Here is a 17,354-nt window from a genome sequence, read left to right on the forward strand (position 1 = left end):
CCCTAGAGGAAGGGGTACATGGTTACTGAGTAGCGCCAAAGGTGGTACTTTCCGTGAAGACGTTAGTCGGGGGGTTGGACGACCACAGTCATATGATGACAACGGTAGGGGTATTGGGTTGAGTCAGTTCCTGGGTGGTACTCTTGTTGGTCGGGTTCCTGGTGAGGGTCCATACACCTCGACACCTGGTGTTGATAGAGTTGCTTTTGACCACCTCACAGACATGGTAAGCCAGTTAGGTTCGCAAATTGGCGAGTCAATAGTTGCAAAACTAGTGTCTGCTGGCTTAGTTACTGCAAATGCTGATTGCTAAACCAATTCACTCAGTTACACTCAGACACCAGCACGTACAGAACAGTGTACACATACGCAAATGATGGCGCCACAAGTTACAGTGCACATGAAGTCTGAACATGACTCATTTAGGGGTAATGGCTCTGATAGGTTCAAGGTAGTTTATTTGTCATTACAATAACAGGTTATGTAATGAAATGCTTAGATATCACCCCCCCCCCTCCCCCCAACGTTGCCATACAAATGATCAAATTAAAAACTTATCTAGAATAAAAACATCTTATCACATCCACATGAATAAATAAATATACTAACAGTAAGATAAATATAATAACAAAAGATTAAACAAAAACCAAGTAGCCAACTATGTACAGTATTAATAAGTGCCAGTGACCATACAATAATATGCTAAGTCCAGTTAGCTAAGTAGCAATTGTAAGTGAAATGACAGTATAAAAGACAGTCTATATTTGGTGCAGAATGAAGGAAGTACATTACGAGTTATATAGCCTAACGGCCAGGGGGAAGAAGCTGTCCCTGAACCTGTTGGTCTTGGTCTGGATGCTTCTGAGCCTCCTGCCCAATGGCAGCTTGCTGAACAATCGATGGCCCGGGTGGCTAGGATCAGAAATTATAATTTTTGTTCTCCTCCTGCACTTCTCGTTGTGAAGATCCTGCATGGATGGCAGGTCAGACCCCGTTATGCGCTCTGCTGTTTTAATAACCCTCTGTAGTGCCTTATGATCGTGGGAGGTACAGCTGCCATGCCATGCGGTGACACATCCCGTCAGGATACTCTCAATAGTACATCTGTAAAAACTGGACAGTATTCTTGCGTCCATGCCGAATCTCCTCAACCGTCGGAGGAAAAAGAGCCGTTTTCTGGCCTCCTTAACCACCATGTTAGAGTGGATGGACCAGGCCAGGTCATCACTAATGTTAACCCCAAGGAACTTTATGTTATTGACTCTCTCAACTACAGACTCATTGATGAAGTCCACAATTATCTCCTTTGTCTTACTGACGTTGAGTTGTAGATTGTTCTCCTGACACCAGAGAGACAGCGATCGTATCTCGTCAATGTAGGCCGACTCGTCGTCATTAGAGATCAGGCCAGTGGTGTCATCTGCATACTTAACAATGGTGTTGGAGGAGTGTGTAGCTACACAGTCATGGGTTAAAAGAGAGTATAGGAGGGGACTCAGCATGCAGCCCTGGGGGGAGCCAGTGCTGAGGATAAGTGAGGTAGAGGTTATGTTACCCATCCGCACCACCTGAGGTGTGCACGTCAGAAAGTCTAGGGTTAGGGTTATCCATCTGCACAGGGAGGTGTCAAGACCCAGTTCCCTGAGCTTCACCGCAAGCTTAAGAGGCACAATTGTATTGAATGCTGCGCTGTAATCTATAAACAGCATTCTCACATACGTGTTCTTTTTGTCTAGGTGGGAGAGAGCAGAGTGAAGTGACAGAAAGATGGCATCCTCTGTAGATCTATTAGGTCTATAGGCAAACTGGTACAGGTCCAGAGTCGCAGGCATAGAGTCAATAATGTAAGCTTTGATTAGCTGCTCGAAGCACTTCACGATGGTCGACGTTAGTGCTACAGGGCGGTAATCATTCAAGCAAAGTACCTTGGACTTTTTAGGAACAGGGACAATGATAGATTTTTTAAAGCAGATGGGGACCACTGACTGGAGTAGCGAAAGATTGAATATATCTGTAAATACATCCGCCAGTTGGTCAGCACATACTTTGAGAGCACGGCCAGGAATATTGTCCGGTCCAGCAGCTTTACGAATGTTAATCCTTTTAAGTTGTTTACATACATCTGCCCTGTTTACTTGGAGGGGGCACCCGCCCTGTTCCCATTCAGTGACCGTGCCATCAATGTTGGTTTCAAACCGTGAGAAAAAGGTGTTAAGTTCCTCTGGGAGAGAGTTTGACACCTCCACTCCATCTGTGTTCCCTTTATAGTACGTAATGGCTCTCAGACCACTCCACATGTTTCTGGTGTTGGAGTCCTGATAGAGAGATTCTATTTTTGTTCTGTATTGTTTTTTTGCACTCTTAATGGCCTTCCTTAAATTGCGTTGTGATTCCCTGTACTTATCCATATTGCCTGAATTAAATGCTATAGTCCGTGCCTTTAACATAGTACGTATTTCCCTATTGACCTATGGTTTTTGATTGGGAAATGATCTTGAGGTTGTACATGGTACAATATCCTCAATACATTTGCCAATAAAACTGGTCACAGTCTCTGTGTATTCGTCAATGTTTCCCCTAGATGATTCCCGGAACATATTCCAGTCCGTGGTGAGGAAACAATGACGTAGTTCAGCTTCTGATTCAGCCGTCCAGCGCTGAGTGGACCTCGTCACAGGCTGTTGTTGTTTAAGCTTCTGTCTGTATGCAGGAAGCATTTGTATCGACACGTGATCTGATTTGCCGAAAGCGGGACGGGGGAGGGCCTTGTATCCATGCGGAAAAGGAGAGTAAACATTGTCCAGTGTATTATCACCTCGTGTCGGAAAGTTAACATGCTTTTTGAACTTCGGTAGTACTTTCTTCGGATTCACACCGTTAAAGTCACCCGCAATAATAAAGGCAGCATCCGGATGTAAACATTCAAGCCTATCGATAACACAAAACAATTCGTCAAGCGCAGACCTGGCAACAGCTTGCGGGGGAATATACACAGCTGTCAAGATCACTGATGTAAACTCGTGGGGTAAATAGTAAGGACGACATTTGATCGTAATATGCTCCAGATTAGGAGAGCATCCTTTAGAAATACAGTCCACATCCGAACACCAGAGGTTGTTTACCATAAAGCAAACACCACCCCCCCTGCTCTTACCGGACTCTGCTGTTCGATCCTGCCGATGGACAGATAGCCTGCCCGGAGCAATAGCCGCATCCGGAATTGAGGGTTCCAGCCAGGTCTCAATAAAAACCAGGACGTTACAGTTATTGGTGTCCCTCTGGAAAGTTAACCTGGACCTTAACTCGTCCAGCTTGTTGTCTAATGACTGGACGTTCGCCAGGAGAATGCTCGGGAGGGGAGCACGCTTCCTACGTTTGCGTCGTATTCCAGGTGATTGTACAGGTAAGCACATCAATGGATATTCCGAGGAGTTTGCCGAACTAGACGTTCTAGATGATGATGTAAGTTCCAGAGCAGTTTTAATGTCCAGTAGTTGCTGTCTATCATAGGTTAATAAAACACTGTCAGATGTGGCTAGATAAAAAAAACACTAGTACTAATTAAACAATAAAACGGCAAAGTTGGTTTGGAGCGTGAGAAACAGCAGCCATCCTCAACGGCGCCATCTTGGAGCGATCCGATAAGTATGATAAGTATGGCATTGAGGAGTGGGTGGACAGGACAGGACAAAAGCTTACTTAAGAGAGCAAAAGTGCCCTGTTCATGAGCAAGCCGAAGAGATAATGAATAGACTAGCTGGAAAGGCAAGAGATGTTGTCAAAGTCAGCCTTCGCAGTGATGATATGCTCAACGTCAGGCAGGAACCTGAGTTAATTTATGGCATTCTTATGCAGTACTTCAGTGAATCAACCTCTTGCCTGCCACTTGCAGATTTTTTATGCCACTCTCCCCAGAGCCAAAGAGAATTCTGTGGACTACTGGATTTGAATTAACAAAGCGGCTGATCTGGCAGATGAGGGACTGCAAAGACAAGGCAAACGTTTCGAGAACATAGGAGAGGAGGTAACACGGATGTTTGTTAAATTCTGTCCTGACCCCAGTTTAGCGAGTATGTTCAGATGCAAGCCTGTTCAAGAATGGAGTGCAAAAGAAATACAGAGCAGGACTGATGATCACCAGAGGGAATTTAGAAGCCGGGGTAATAGTACAGCGAATCTACGGAGCCACACAACTGCAGTGTTCGACAGTGAACATGTTCTGTATGATTGCCCCAAGACTGAGTTGCCTTCGGTTCCAGTCCAATCATTCAGTGCTATGCCTGATGGTCAGGCACGTCGCCGGCCAGAGCCGACACCAGCACCAAATCTGGCACAGCATCAGCCCTCCTCCTGCTCAACTCCGGCCCCAGTGTTATCTCAACACACACAACAGCCTGACAGTCAGTTGCTCACTAGTATGATGGAGCAGCTCATGGGCAGGGTGCAATCTCGGGATGTTTCTAGTCCAAGACGTGGCTCTAGACAGCAGCGCAGCTTTGTCAGAAGTGCCTGTAGAGTCTGTAATGACAGCAAACACACCACGGTGACACACTGCATGACGGATAAACTATGTTTTGCATGCTTCTCCCCAGGGCACACAAAGAGGGAATGCCATAAACATTCCTCTGACCAGGCACAACATGAGGAAAACTAGCAGACCCGTATTTGGAGGGAGGCAGTGCGGGTCCTCATAGTAACTCCCAAGCCATTGATGATTGTGAGTCTGAGAAGGCATACCTTTTAGTCAAAGGAAGTTGTAATCATTCTGAAGTAATTTATCAGAACACGCATGTTGTGGGTGGATGTGACAGCCTCTTTTATACCCCAGTGAAACTTGGAGAGACAGTGACATTGAGTGCAATGTTGAACGGTGGTTCGATGGCCTGCACAATAAACAATTATGCTGAGATGAAACTGAGATCAGCTGGTGCAGTGGATGAATGTGGTGAGTTTAAAACTGATGTCACTGTTGTAGGATGTGGAGGGGTGCATGTAACACCTAAATCATCTTTCAATCTTACCATGGAAGTGTATGGAATAAAGATGCTAGTACCCACCTTAGTAGTTCCTGGACAACATGATGAGCTGATACTTGGGACGAATGTTATTAAACACATTCTCAGATACTTCAAATTGTGTGATGGATTTTGGCAGGCTGTGTCTAATCTGATTTCAGCAAACCCTGAATGTGAAAGCTTCCTGTCAATGCTTGCTGGATTAAACCGGTGGAGAGGAGAGGAGATACCTTGGAAGATAGGAACAGTAAGATGTAACTCGGCTGTCTATCTTGAGCCGGGCTGTGAGTACCTAGTATGGGGGAAGCTGCCCAAATCTGCTGTTGTGTCCCCAGGAAGTGCAGTCATGACTGAGCCTACATCTTCTCACTCTGCTTCCAGAGGTGTTATGGTGGCTAGACTAATCATATCTATGTGGGGAGATGGATGGGTCCCCTTGAAGCTTATCAACACTTCGGGCAGTCCAGTGATGTTGAGACGGAATGCTAAAATTGCAGATCTCTATCCGTGCCTTGCTCTTGAAGATATTGATGATGCCAATACTATCGATCCTTTTCTGCTAAACTGCCCTACACGGTTGTCTGAGGATGTGGCTGATGTGTAACCTGTGAGCGAGCGACCGAAGTCAGTCTGTAATGTTTCAGATGCATGCAAGCAACGATTGCTGAACCTGATTCTGAGTTATGAAGACATCTTTTCACGTGGCCATCTTGATTGTGGGGAAGCTAAGGGTTTCGTGCACAAAATACACCTTTCAGACACCAGACCATTCAGGCTTCCTTTCAGACACGTCAAGTGCTGACTGAAATGGAGGAGAAGGAGATAATTAGGAGATCTACCAGTGAGTATGCTTCTCCTCTCGTTCTGGTCTGGAAAAAGAACGGGGACCTGCGTGTGTGTACAGACTTCCGCTGGTTGAACAGGAGAACGCTGAAAGACGCGCACCCTCTTCCACATCAGCCGGATTGTTTGGCAGCACTCGGCGGTAACACCCTGTTTAGCACGATGGATCTGACGTCTGGATTCTATAATATGCCGCTGCATGAGGATGACCGCAAGTTTACCACCTTTACAACCAGTGTTGGGTGTAACGCGTTACAAAGTAACGCGTTACTGTAATAATATTACTTTTTTCAAGTAACGAGTAAAGTAAGGGATTACAATTGCAAAAACAGTAATTAGATTACTGTTACTTCCCCGTAAGCAGGCTGCGTTACTGCGTTATACTGCGAGACTGTCTCGCGACGTGAGCCGTGACTCGTGAGTGACAATGACATGAGCGCCGCGAAATCAGTGGTAAACACTATGGCAAGCGATCGCGTTCAAAAGTCTTTAAACGAAACGCGTTAATTTTGAGGCGTCAACACGCACCGTTTGTCCGTGTTCAGACGTCATGTTTATTCATGAACGATGTCGTAATGGTAAACTGTATGCACGTGCAAACATCAGACGTTATATTTGTTCATGAGGGATAATGCATTGGTACGTTGTGAGTGATGTCAGTCTTATGTCATGATTTGTCATGCCTTTTCAAGTTGTTCGTTGAACGTTCTTTCCCAAGGTAGAAAAGTCAACAGCTCTTAGAATGGGTCTTTTACTTTAGCAAACTGCCAAAAAACCTTTTCAGACTGTGTGCAGCTGAACCAAGAAAAGTTTAAGATTGCATGGAGCTGATAAGCATGAATGGCAGAAGAAAAAGACTGCAATTAAAAAACAAAACAAGAGAAAATTATTTTAATCCAAGCAATAAAAAACTGCACACATCAGCTGTGGAATAAAAGAAAATAAATGCATGATCAACTAGATTAAGGCATACTCCTCTCTGTCCACCACCCCCAAAGGTTTCACAAAGTTATTCTTGCCACTGTAACTTATGGCTTCCTAATGACAGGTTTATGGGTAAATAAATGAATAATAATAAAAAATATATACCAGGGCTCAACATTTAAGCCTTTTCATTTGTCCTTCGGTCGGTCATTCACTTGTTCGAGTAAAAACATTTGTTAGAACAGGAAAAAAATGTGATTTTTTTTATGTGTGTGTTGTAAATATAATTTATTCTGAATCAGTATTCTCATCAGTTCAGTCAGCTTTAACATATATAAATGTATATATGTATGATATTTTAACCTTTATAAAGGGCATTTTTCCCTAATCGTTTGCCTCATCTTTCATTTAAAATTCTTAAATTTGATCAATAAATTACAATAGAATAATAAGATGCTAAAGGGCTGTTACCAATCAAAGCATTTAATAATGTAATGAGATTATTTAAAAAAAAAATTAATATACAAATAAGAAATATTATTTATGCATAGAAATATTTATAAACCGCCAGTAGGAGGCGGCAGGCGACCATCTTAATGAGTGAGTCATTGATGCAATGTGCATAAAGTTAAAATACCGAAACTAATAAAACAAATTTTAAAAAAGAATGTTTCCTTTGATTCAATTTTAGATGATGGAATATGCAGAAAGAATAGAAGCAGAAAGGTCTATTGCTTTATAGCGTATTCATTTCGTGCATCATGTTTTTGAAAAGTAACTAGTAAAGTAACTAGTAAAGTAACTAATTACTTTTGAAAATAAGTAATCAGTAAAGTAACTGGATTACTTTCTTGGAGAAGTAATCAGTAATCAGTAACTAATTACTTTTTCCAAGTAACTTGACCAACACTGTTTACAACACATATGGGCCTTTTTGAGTACAATCGGTTACCTCAAGGCCTCTGCAACAGTCCTGGCAGCTTTACGCGTATGATGACCAACATATTCGGTGATGAAAACTATCTCAGTCTCCATTGTTATCTGGATGATTTAATTGTCTTCGGTTCAGATGAGAAAATTGCTCTTGATCGCATGGAAATGGTGTTTGGCAGGCTGCGCTCAAACAATCTTAAGCTGGCTCCAAAAAAATGTCACCTGATGAAGAAATCAGTGAAGTTCCTTGGGCATATGATTGATCAGACAGGTGTATCCACGGATCCAAGCAAAGTTGAAAGCATCTCTAAGATGAGCAGTTTGGATTTGATGGAGCTTGATGGTAGATGTCCTTCTCAGAAGAAAATAAGATCATTCTTGGGAATGGTGAATTACTACCAGCACTTTATTCCAAACTATTCTGCTGTAGCCAAGCCACTCTTTAATCTTCTGAAGGGTCAAAAGACGAGAGCGAAGAATCCGAAGAAGCTGGATCATGCTCGCCAAAATAGGAAGATGAAACCTAGATGAAACCCTGGACACAAGCTCAGGACCAGGCTGTTGAGAGGTTGAAGACATCATTGGTCGAGAGTGTTGTCCTTGCCCATCCAGATTTTGATCGCCCTTTCATACTTACAACGGATGCCTCTTCGGACGGTATTGGAGCTGTGCTCTCACAGGTCCCAGAGGGGGAGACAAAAGCCAGGCCGGTAGCCTTCGCCAGTAAGTCTCTTTCTCGGTTCGCAGCAAAATTATCCAGCACATCGGATGGAGTTTTTGGCCTTAAAATGGTCAGTATGTGATAAATTTAGCCATTGGCTCAAAGGACTGACTGACAATAATCCTTTGGCCCATATACTTACAAAGCCCAAACTTGATTGCTGCGAACAACGTTGGGTGGCTAAACTGGCTGGCTACAACTTTGACATAAAGTACGTGCCTGGTCCCTAAAACACAGTCTCTGATGCCCTGAGCCGGGTTCCGTTTGTCAGAAATGATGTTACGCAGAGACTGCTCAAAGAGTCATATGGAGCACTTCTAGCTGATTCCAGAGGGATGTCTACAGTTTCAGTCCAGGATGCTTTCAGACGTTCGTGTGATTCAGAAAAGGGGCAGTGTGTCCTTAGTCAAGGTCAGTCATGCAAATCTAACATCCAACAAAACAAAGACCTTCTGACAGTCACAAATGCAGATGTCTCTGCTATATTGAACTCACATGTTGAGTGGAACATCGGTGCCAGGACACTAGCAATGTCTGGCATTGATCATTTACCCCAGATGATGTCTGTTGGGCAGGAAACTTTGCCAGCCTATTCAGAACAAGAGCTGCGGGAAAAACAGCTCACCGACAAGCTTTTGTCCAGAGTTTTCTACTATATTGAGCGTCAACGTAGACCTTAAGACGACCATAATTCAAATGTGTATATCTTTACAACCATTCAAGGTATGACTTTGACTAGGATATAATTTGAAAGCTTATGGTCTCCTCTTTCCATTAATACCAAAATCTCAATTTTGAAATTTGGGTCACTGTGACTCATTTTGCTGGATCAGGTCACATTTTACTGAATATGACAGAGGAAAATTAACTCCAGATCATCAAACACAAAGGAACAAGTTTACTAGTCATTATCTTTACTAATAAAGTGAGTTTATACAGAATCTACAAGATTTTAAACACTTTTAAATAATGATGTAAATATTGTATAATCCACATTTGTGTGATACATTTAAATGCAAAATAACATACATGCCGACTGGATATGAATATCAACTTTTTTTTATTTTTACTAATAATTATAAACATTGTTGATGTAGTTCATATTCAGATCTATAATGCTTTCAGCACTTCAATTCTCTTCTGTATGAACTGATACTGATTACTGACTGAAATACTCAATGATTTGTGTAACGCTGGTGAACTCTGACTCTCCAGGATCTGAATCTGTTGTTGTTCTCCTGCAGATCTAAAGCCGAAGCCTGAACTCACATCAGATCCTGCAGGAGCTGCACTGACTGGAAACACAGTGACTTTGACCTGTCGCATGGATCCGTCCACTGGATACTGGGACTCTTACTGGTACAAACACACACTGAACCCTGAGACAGAGAAGACAGAAACAAACCCCTACAGCCTGAAGATTGATTCAGTGTCTGATGGAGGCCAGTACTGGTGTAGAGCTGGAAGAGGGAAACCAGTCTATTACACACAATACAGTGATGCACTGTGGGTAAATGTTACAGGTGAGAGAGACTGCAGTGTGTGATGCAACAAATACAGATCAGAGACAATATCTACACAACTTCTGAAACTATAACTGCAATAATCTGTGTTTGTACAGAGAGTCCTAAAGCTGTGGTGACGGTACGACCTGATGAACGAGTGTTTAGAGGAGAAACAGTCACTCTCAGATGTGATATAAAGTGGGCAGGAGACACTGAGTGGACATACAGATGGGAAATAGAGGGAACCAACAACCAATATAAAAACACTGTCAGCCGAACCTCAACACAAGACTTGAACATCAGCAGTGTTGATCACTCTCACCGCGGTAAATACACCTGTACAGGACAGATACACACTCAAAGCTCTCAGCGCAGTGATGCTGTTACACTGACTGTCTCAGGTGAGTGTGTGTGTGTGTGTGATCAGCTTCTCCATCAGTTTCTCTACGGCTCTGTAACTCGTGATGTTTTGTTCAGCTGAAGCTCAGGCATCAGTGCGAGTGTCTCCACAGCCGTGGCTGACTGAAGGAGAATCAGTGACTCTGACCTGTGAGGTTTCAGGCTCCTCTAAAGGCTGGACGTTCAGCTGGTTCAGAGATCATGATCATCTGTCAGACAGCAGCAGAGGAGCTGGAGGATCTTACACTCTCAGTCCTGCTGCTCTACAGCACACAGGAGTTTATACGTGCAGAGCAGAGAGAGGACGACCAGCCTATTACACACACAACAGCAGCTCACACACACTGTGGATCACTGGTGAGGGTTTATGCTTGTGCTCATCCGGATCTGTGTTTCACTGCAGTCTCTGTGCTTCAGTTTTGATGGAGATTTTCCTCTTTTCAGGAGTTTCTGCTTCAGTGTCTCTGGTCATCAAGCCCAGCAGAAGTCAACACTTCTCATCCGACTCTCTCTCTCTGAGCTGTGAGGATCAGAGTAACTCTGCTGGATGGACAGTGAGAAGATACACAGACAAACACACACAAACTTGTGCAAATCAAACAGGATCTGGATGTGTTATGGACTCTCTCAGCACATCTGACACTGGAGTGTACTGGTGTGAGTCTGAATCTGGAGAGAAACGGTGTCCTCGAAACATCACTGTACATGGTGAGTCCAATCACTCTTACAACTATAAAACACAATAATAACAATCTGTTCAAGATTAAAACATAGTAGAATTGAGAATTCAGTCTTATGATTATGCATAAACTAACTGAATATCAGCACAGTGAATATCAAGATTTAAACTCTATAATAAAATAAAATATTCAGAAGTTTGGGATTAGTATTTTTTTTATATGTTTTTGAAATATGTTCGATACCAAGGCTGGATTTATTTGATCAAAAATGCATGAAAACCTTCATTTTCCAGTATTATTACATATGAAATATTACAATAAAACTAAAATTCTATGTGAATATAAAGTGTAATTTATTCAAAGCTGAATGTTCAGCATCATTACTCCAGTCTTCAGTGTCACATGATCCTTCAGAAATCGTCTAATATGATAATTTGTTTCTCAAGAAACATTTATGATTATTATCAATGTTGAAAAAAATAATTGTAGGAAACGTGATGCTTTTTTTCTTCTTTGATGAATAGAAAGTTCAAAGAACAGCATTTTTTTAAAATATAATTATTTTGTAGCATAAAGGTCTTTTTTGATCAATGCGTCACATTTGATCATGAATCCTTACTGAATAAAAGTTTCTCAGATTAAAGGTAGTGAATATTTTGACCCTCCAGATCTTATTAATAACTGAAGTATGGCTCTGATTAACACAGCCTGTGTCGTCACTACATCTGTTGATGTGTTTCTTGTGTTTGTAGACGGTGAGGTGATTCTGGAGAGTTCTGTTGATCCTGTGATTGAGGGAGAGACTCTGACTCTACACTGTTTACATCGATCTACAAACTCCCCGATCCTCAGCGCTGATTTCTATAAAGACGGATCACTGATCCAGGATCAGACGACAGGAGAGATGAGCATCACTACTGTCTCAAAGTCACATGAGGGTTTCTACTACTGTAAAACAGAGAGAGGACAGTCTCTCCACAGCTGGATCTCAGTCAGAGGTTATTTTATTCATGAGCATCTGATGAGATACGCCACACTATTCATATATATGAGTCTCTGTCTCTTATTTCTGCTGGACACAATCAGGTGTTGACAAATACAAAGTTCTGTCATGAAACTCTAGATGGCGCTGGCGGACCGGTCTTTAACTCAGTCTGCAATCACATCATTCTCTAGGGCACAGCTGATTGGTTCCTGCTGTATCAGCAGCCAATGAGCTCATGCGCTTTCAGAAACCCTCCCCATTCTCTATGATGACAGTTGTTCATGACAGAACTGTGTTTGTTTTACATAGCTAAGTTGAACTATCAAATCACATGCAAAATATGCTGAAATATAGTGAAATCAACACCTAATAAAAAAACATCACACAATTCAATGAAATTAAAAGTTCCTTCAAAATATCTTTTATTTTCCACTCAAGAAAGAAATTGAAACAGGGTTGAACAACATGAAGGTCAGTAAATTTGGCAGAATATATATTTGTGAATGAACTCTTCCTTTAACACAGAGCTGTAAGAGGGGAATGTTGGTGGAATAATATGATAAAAACTATTTCAAAGCTTTTATATTCATTTACAAACTTTGGGTTCCTTGAGAAACTTTCTGAAAGCCCTTCAGAGCTCTGTAATGTTGCTCAATAATGTTCTTGTGTTTCTGTTTTCCAGTGTCTCGTTCAGCTCAGATTTCTGTCCTCAAAATCCTCAGTTCTCTTCTGGCCGCTTCTCCATATCTGCTAGCGACAGTCGTGCTGCTTTACAAATGTTACAGAGCGAGAGGTAACACTTCTGTCTGATCTCTCTCTCTCTCTCTCTCTCTCTCTCTCTCTCTCTCTCTCTCTCTCTCTCTCTCTCTCTCTCTCTCTCTCTCTCTCTCTCTCTCTCTCTCTCTCTCTCTCTCTCTCTCTCTCTCTCTCTCTCTCTCTCTCTCTCTCTCTCTCTCTCTCTCTCTCTCTCTCTCTCTCTCTCTCTCTCTCTCTCTCTCTCTCTCTCTCTCTCTCTCTCTCTCTCTCTCTCTCTCTCTCTCTCACTGAATGAGTGATTTGTGTGTATTTCAGTCTCATCTGCTGAAGACCAGAGTCAGTAGGCTACGCCGTAACAGAGGAAGAAACTTCAATCTGATATTAAAGAGTTAATTCTGTCCACATGTGTGAATGTCCTGTCAGCATTTATTTGCCCTTTAACATGGTTTGAAAGTATTTTAGTTCGTTCTTCTTTATATAAGCTTTATATTTGTCATAACCTTGTGTTGTTAGTATGTTAGTGAAAGCTTGACAATGATACTGTTGCTTGTTCTAGTTCGCTTGTTTGAGTAATTACATAACATAGTTTTATTCTGTATCAAATGTTCTGTATAAATGAATAACTGTTGAAATTAAGAGTTTATTAGAGGTGTTTTTCTTGGTTTTTCACATTTGTAAACCATCATCTAATTCAAAAACAATGTCTTAATGTTTCAGTCATAATTGAATAATAAATCTTTATATATTTAGTGTCTTCATTTGAAAGCATTTCATCATTAAAATTCTTTGTTGACAGTTTCCCTTTAAAGACACTCAGGGACAAAGACAATAAATGTATTTGACAGCAGTTTATAACTCACTCAATAAATATTTCATGTTCATTCATGTTTATTTAACTCAAGATTTCCATTACATGAGAGTAGATATTGATAAATGTGCGCTCAATTAATAACAAAGCCCTGACTGTATGTGACCTAATCATGGATCAAAACTGGGATCTCATTTGCTGCACAGAAACCTGGCATAAAGAATCTGATGGACTACTTTTTAATGAACTGACTCCTGAGGGTTATGGATTATGTGATCTCCCGCGTTCAACGGGTAGAGGAGGTGGCATCATTGTGCTGTATAAACAGCCACTTGGACTATCTTCTGTGGATATTCCTTCTTTTACCTCATTTGAATGCCTTGCTTTCAGTGTCTCTTCATCGTCTACGGTCATTGTGGCTGTGTATAGACCTCCCAAGGGTAGCAAAGGATTTACATCTGATTTTGCTGAATTAATATCGGTGTTGATTTTAAAATATAAAAAAATTCTAATTCTTGGTGATTTTAATATTCACATGGACAAAATAGATATCTCATCAACAAAAGACTTTACATCTTTATTAGAGTGCTTTGAGTTACATCAAGTTGTAGATTGTCCCACGCACAACAAAGGGCACATGTTAGATCTCGTGATTTGTGTCTGGGTTGTCTGTATCTGATTTTGGGCTATCTGATCACTTAGCTATACTATTTAACTTGGAGCTACCTGTTATACCTGCTACCACTTCCCGTATTATTCACTACCGTAAGTGGTGATCTATTGTGCCCAAAGACTTCTCTGACTTTATTCACTCTGCTACTAGCTGTATCATACCATCTGATGCATTGGAAGATAAAGTAAATATGCTGCACACAATTCTTTCATCCGGCCTGGACACCTTTGCTCCTTTGAAGTCACGTACTGTATCTTTTAAACGGTCTGCTCCGTGGTATAATGACGATCTGCGTGCAATGAAAACTCAGTGTCGCAAAATGGAGCGCAGGTGGCGCTCTACTGGTTTAACTGTGCATCATCAGACCTGGAAAGAAAGCTTGGGTGAATATAGGACTGAAATGGTATTGATAAGGTCTGCTCACTTTGCTCAAATCATTGCAAGTGATCAAGATAACCCTAAAAGGTTGTTTAATTCAATTAATAATCTTTTAAACAGAAAAAATAATTCTAATGTCTCTTCTTCTTTTCAATTGTGCAACAAGTTTCTTGTATTTTTTAGCAATAAGATTGAGGGGATAAGAGATCAGATTAATACTACAAAAACAACTGCTATCTCAAAACTAAATAGCATAGAATTTTCAGGTGTCTATCTTAAAGAATTTCTCCCGTTAGATTCTCAATCTTTGTGTAATGTGGTCTTAAAGATGAAAGCTACTACCTCTCATGTTGACCCCATACCAGCTAGGTTGTTTCAGTCATGTTTTACTTCATTGTGTTTGCCCCTTCTGAGTATTATAAATGATTCTCTGTCTTCTGGTGTTGTACCTTCCGCACTTAAAATTGCCGCTGTAACCCCGGTTCCAAAAACAAATAGCTGTGACCTTGAGAATCTAGGAAATTTTCGTCCTATCTCTAATCTCTCTTTTATTGCTAAGATCCAGTGGTGGAAAGTAACTAATTACAAATACTTTCGTTACAGTACTTGAGTAGATTTTTCGATTTTTTCTACTTTCTTGAGTATAATTAAATTGTGGTACTTTTACTTTTACTTGAGTAGAATAAAAATAAAGTATTCAACTTCGCTACATTTATTTTTCACCAAAAGTACAGAGTACTTTGATGCCGACGGAGCTACAGGGCAAGCTTACATTTCACAAACACTTTTCAAACTACTGCGTGCGGTGGAGGCTGAGCCCTCAGCCTAGCGCTTCAGCCAATAACAGACAGTTCTGAAAGCGCTTCAGCCAATAACAGACAGGTCTGACTCGGGTGCAAAAAATCAAAACTTCCATTTCAGCTGGGGGGCGGGGAGTTCAAACCGCGCTTTGACATTCAATCACTGGCGCTCGTGTTTAGAATCTGTATCGCTAACGTTTCCATATTTTAGTGAATGTAAGTGTGAGCTATGCTCATATTCTGATTTTAAAATGTAATTATGGCAAATCCTGAAATGGGTCATCCCATTGATATTACCAGAGCACTGAGCATTTGAAGTAAATAAAAAACTCGGCTCATAACATGGACACCGTTATTGCATGGACGGAGCAAGAACAATGTACGTGCCTTGAAAACATTAACAGTTCAATTGAAAGGTAAAGCTCGCCCTCTTTAACAATACAATTAAACTAAATGTACGAAGCAAACTTTGTACAAAGCTGAAAAACCCTCAACAACAGTGAAATGAGATTGCATGATTTATCTGTCAATCAGATGCATGTAAAAGTGTAGTTCGTTACTATAGCAATAGTCGGCTCCCAGCACATTTTCGGTAGAACGGGGAAAAAAAGAGCATTTAATTTTACATGTTATACCCCACTTATTTTTTTTTTTTTTTTTTACTGGCACTTTTTTATTCATAGCCTACTACATCTCTCTCTTTTTTATCAGACCTTTCACTTAACCTTCTTTGCTTTCAATTATGAAATGATTCAAATGATCTTACCTGGACTTTTAAAGATTAGTAATAAAACATTTGCTCTTGACAACAGGGAAAGCTAATATGTTTGCTTAACATACCGTCAAAAACTACAATTTATGAGTTTAATATGAGTTTATTATATCCATATTGGCATTTCCTGAAACGTCATAAGTGAATCTCTTCTATGAATCTCACTTATGGACTTTCTGCGTGAGGTAAGAATCAGTGTGTACTGGGCTTCCAGTATGAATGAAACAGAATTGACAAGAGAGTGTTTAGCACTCCATATCGCTATCATCTCCCCATTTTGGGTAAAAATAGAAAAATAATACTAAAGTACTTTGTAACGTAGTTACTTGAGTAGTTTTTAAGCAAACTACTTATTTACTCTTACTTGAGTCATATTATTTTTCAGTACTTCTACTTGTACTCAAGTAAATTATTACTTAAGTAGCAATACTTTTACTTAAGTACAATTTGTTAGTACTCTTTCCACCACTGCTAAGATCTTAGAACGTATTGTTGCAACAAAATTGTTATCTCATTTATCTGTTAATGAACTCTTTGAGCCTCTTCAATCTGGCTTCCGTAAAATGCATAGCACTGAGACAGCTTTAGTTAAAGTCACAAATGATTTACTGATGGCTTCCGATTCTGGATGTTTATCAATACTGATTTTGCTTGATCTCAGTTCTGCATTTGACACTATTGATCACTGTACTTTACTTACTCGCCTGGAGTCTGTCTTTGGTGTATCTGATTCTGCCCTGAGCTGGTTTAAATCTTATCTCTCTGATCACAAACAATTTGTTGTGCTGGGTGGCAGTAGATCGGAGGTTGGTATAGTGAAATATGGTGTACCTCAAGGTTCAATTTTAGGTCCTTTGCTTTTTAGTCTTTACATTTTTCCTCTTGGCCAACTCTTGAGGTCTCTTGGTCTTGATTTTCATTTATATGCTGACGACACCCAGATATATATTCACTCAAAGCCGGATGTAAATGTAGCTGTTACTCACCTTTCCAACTGCATTACAGAAATCAAAAATTGGATGACTGTTAATTATTTATGTCTAAATAGCAATAAAACCGAGGTGATGCTCATAGGTTCGACTCACCAGTTACGCAAAGTAACATCTGTAGCTTTAAATGTGGACGGCTCAGACATACAGTTCCAATCTAAATTAAAAAACTT

The 17,354-nt window shown here is 40.8% G+C and overlaps 1 protein-coding gene across 1 annotated transcript in view; it reads left to right on the forward strand.

The window, feature by feature from the left end:
- The window catches only part of LOC308685847 (leukocyte immunoglobulin-like receptor subfamily A member 3), a gene marked incomplete at both ends in the record, with an annotated part of 50,680 nt that extends 35,706 nt beyond the window's left edge, over window positions 1-14,974 (forward strand). The window contains 7 exons of the mRNA XM_081357899.1: window positions 9,681-9,959; window positions 10,058-10,342; window positions 10,419-10,697; window positions 10,785-11,048; window positions 11,773-12,018; window positions 12,688-12,798; window positions 14,949-14,974. Of these exons, the coding sequence (XP_081214025.1) occupies window positions 9,681-9,959; window positions 10,058-10,342; window positions 10,419-10,697; window positions 10,785-11,048; window positions 11,773-12,018; window positions 12,688-12,798; window positions 14,949-14,974 (1,490 nt within the window). The remainder of the gene's footprint in view (window positions 1-9,680; window positions 9,960-10,057; window positions 10,343-10,418; window positions 10,698-10,784; window positions 11,049-11,772; window positions 12,019-12,687; window positions 12,799-14,948) is intronic.
- Window positions 14,975-17,354: the final 2,380 nt, after the last annotated feature.

This window comes from Scardinius erythrophthalmus, assembly GCF_964197995.2.
Source record: "Scardinius erythrophthalmus genome assembly, chromosome: 2".
Lineage (NCBI taxonomy): Eukaryota > Metazoa > Chordata > Actinopteri > Cypriniformes > Leuciscidae > Scardinius > Scardinius erythrophthalmus.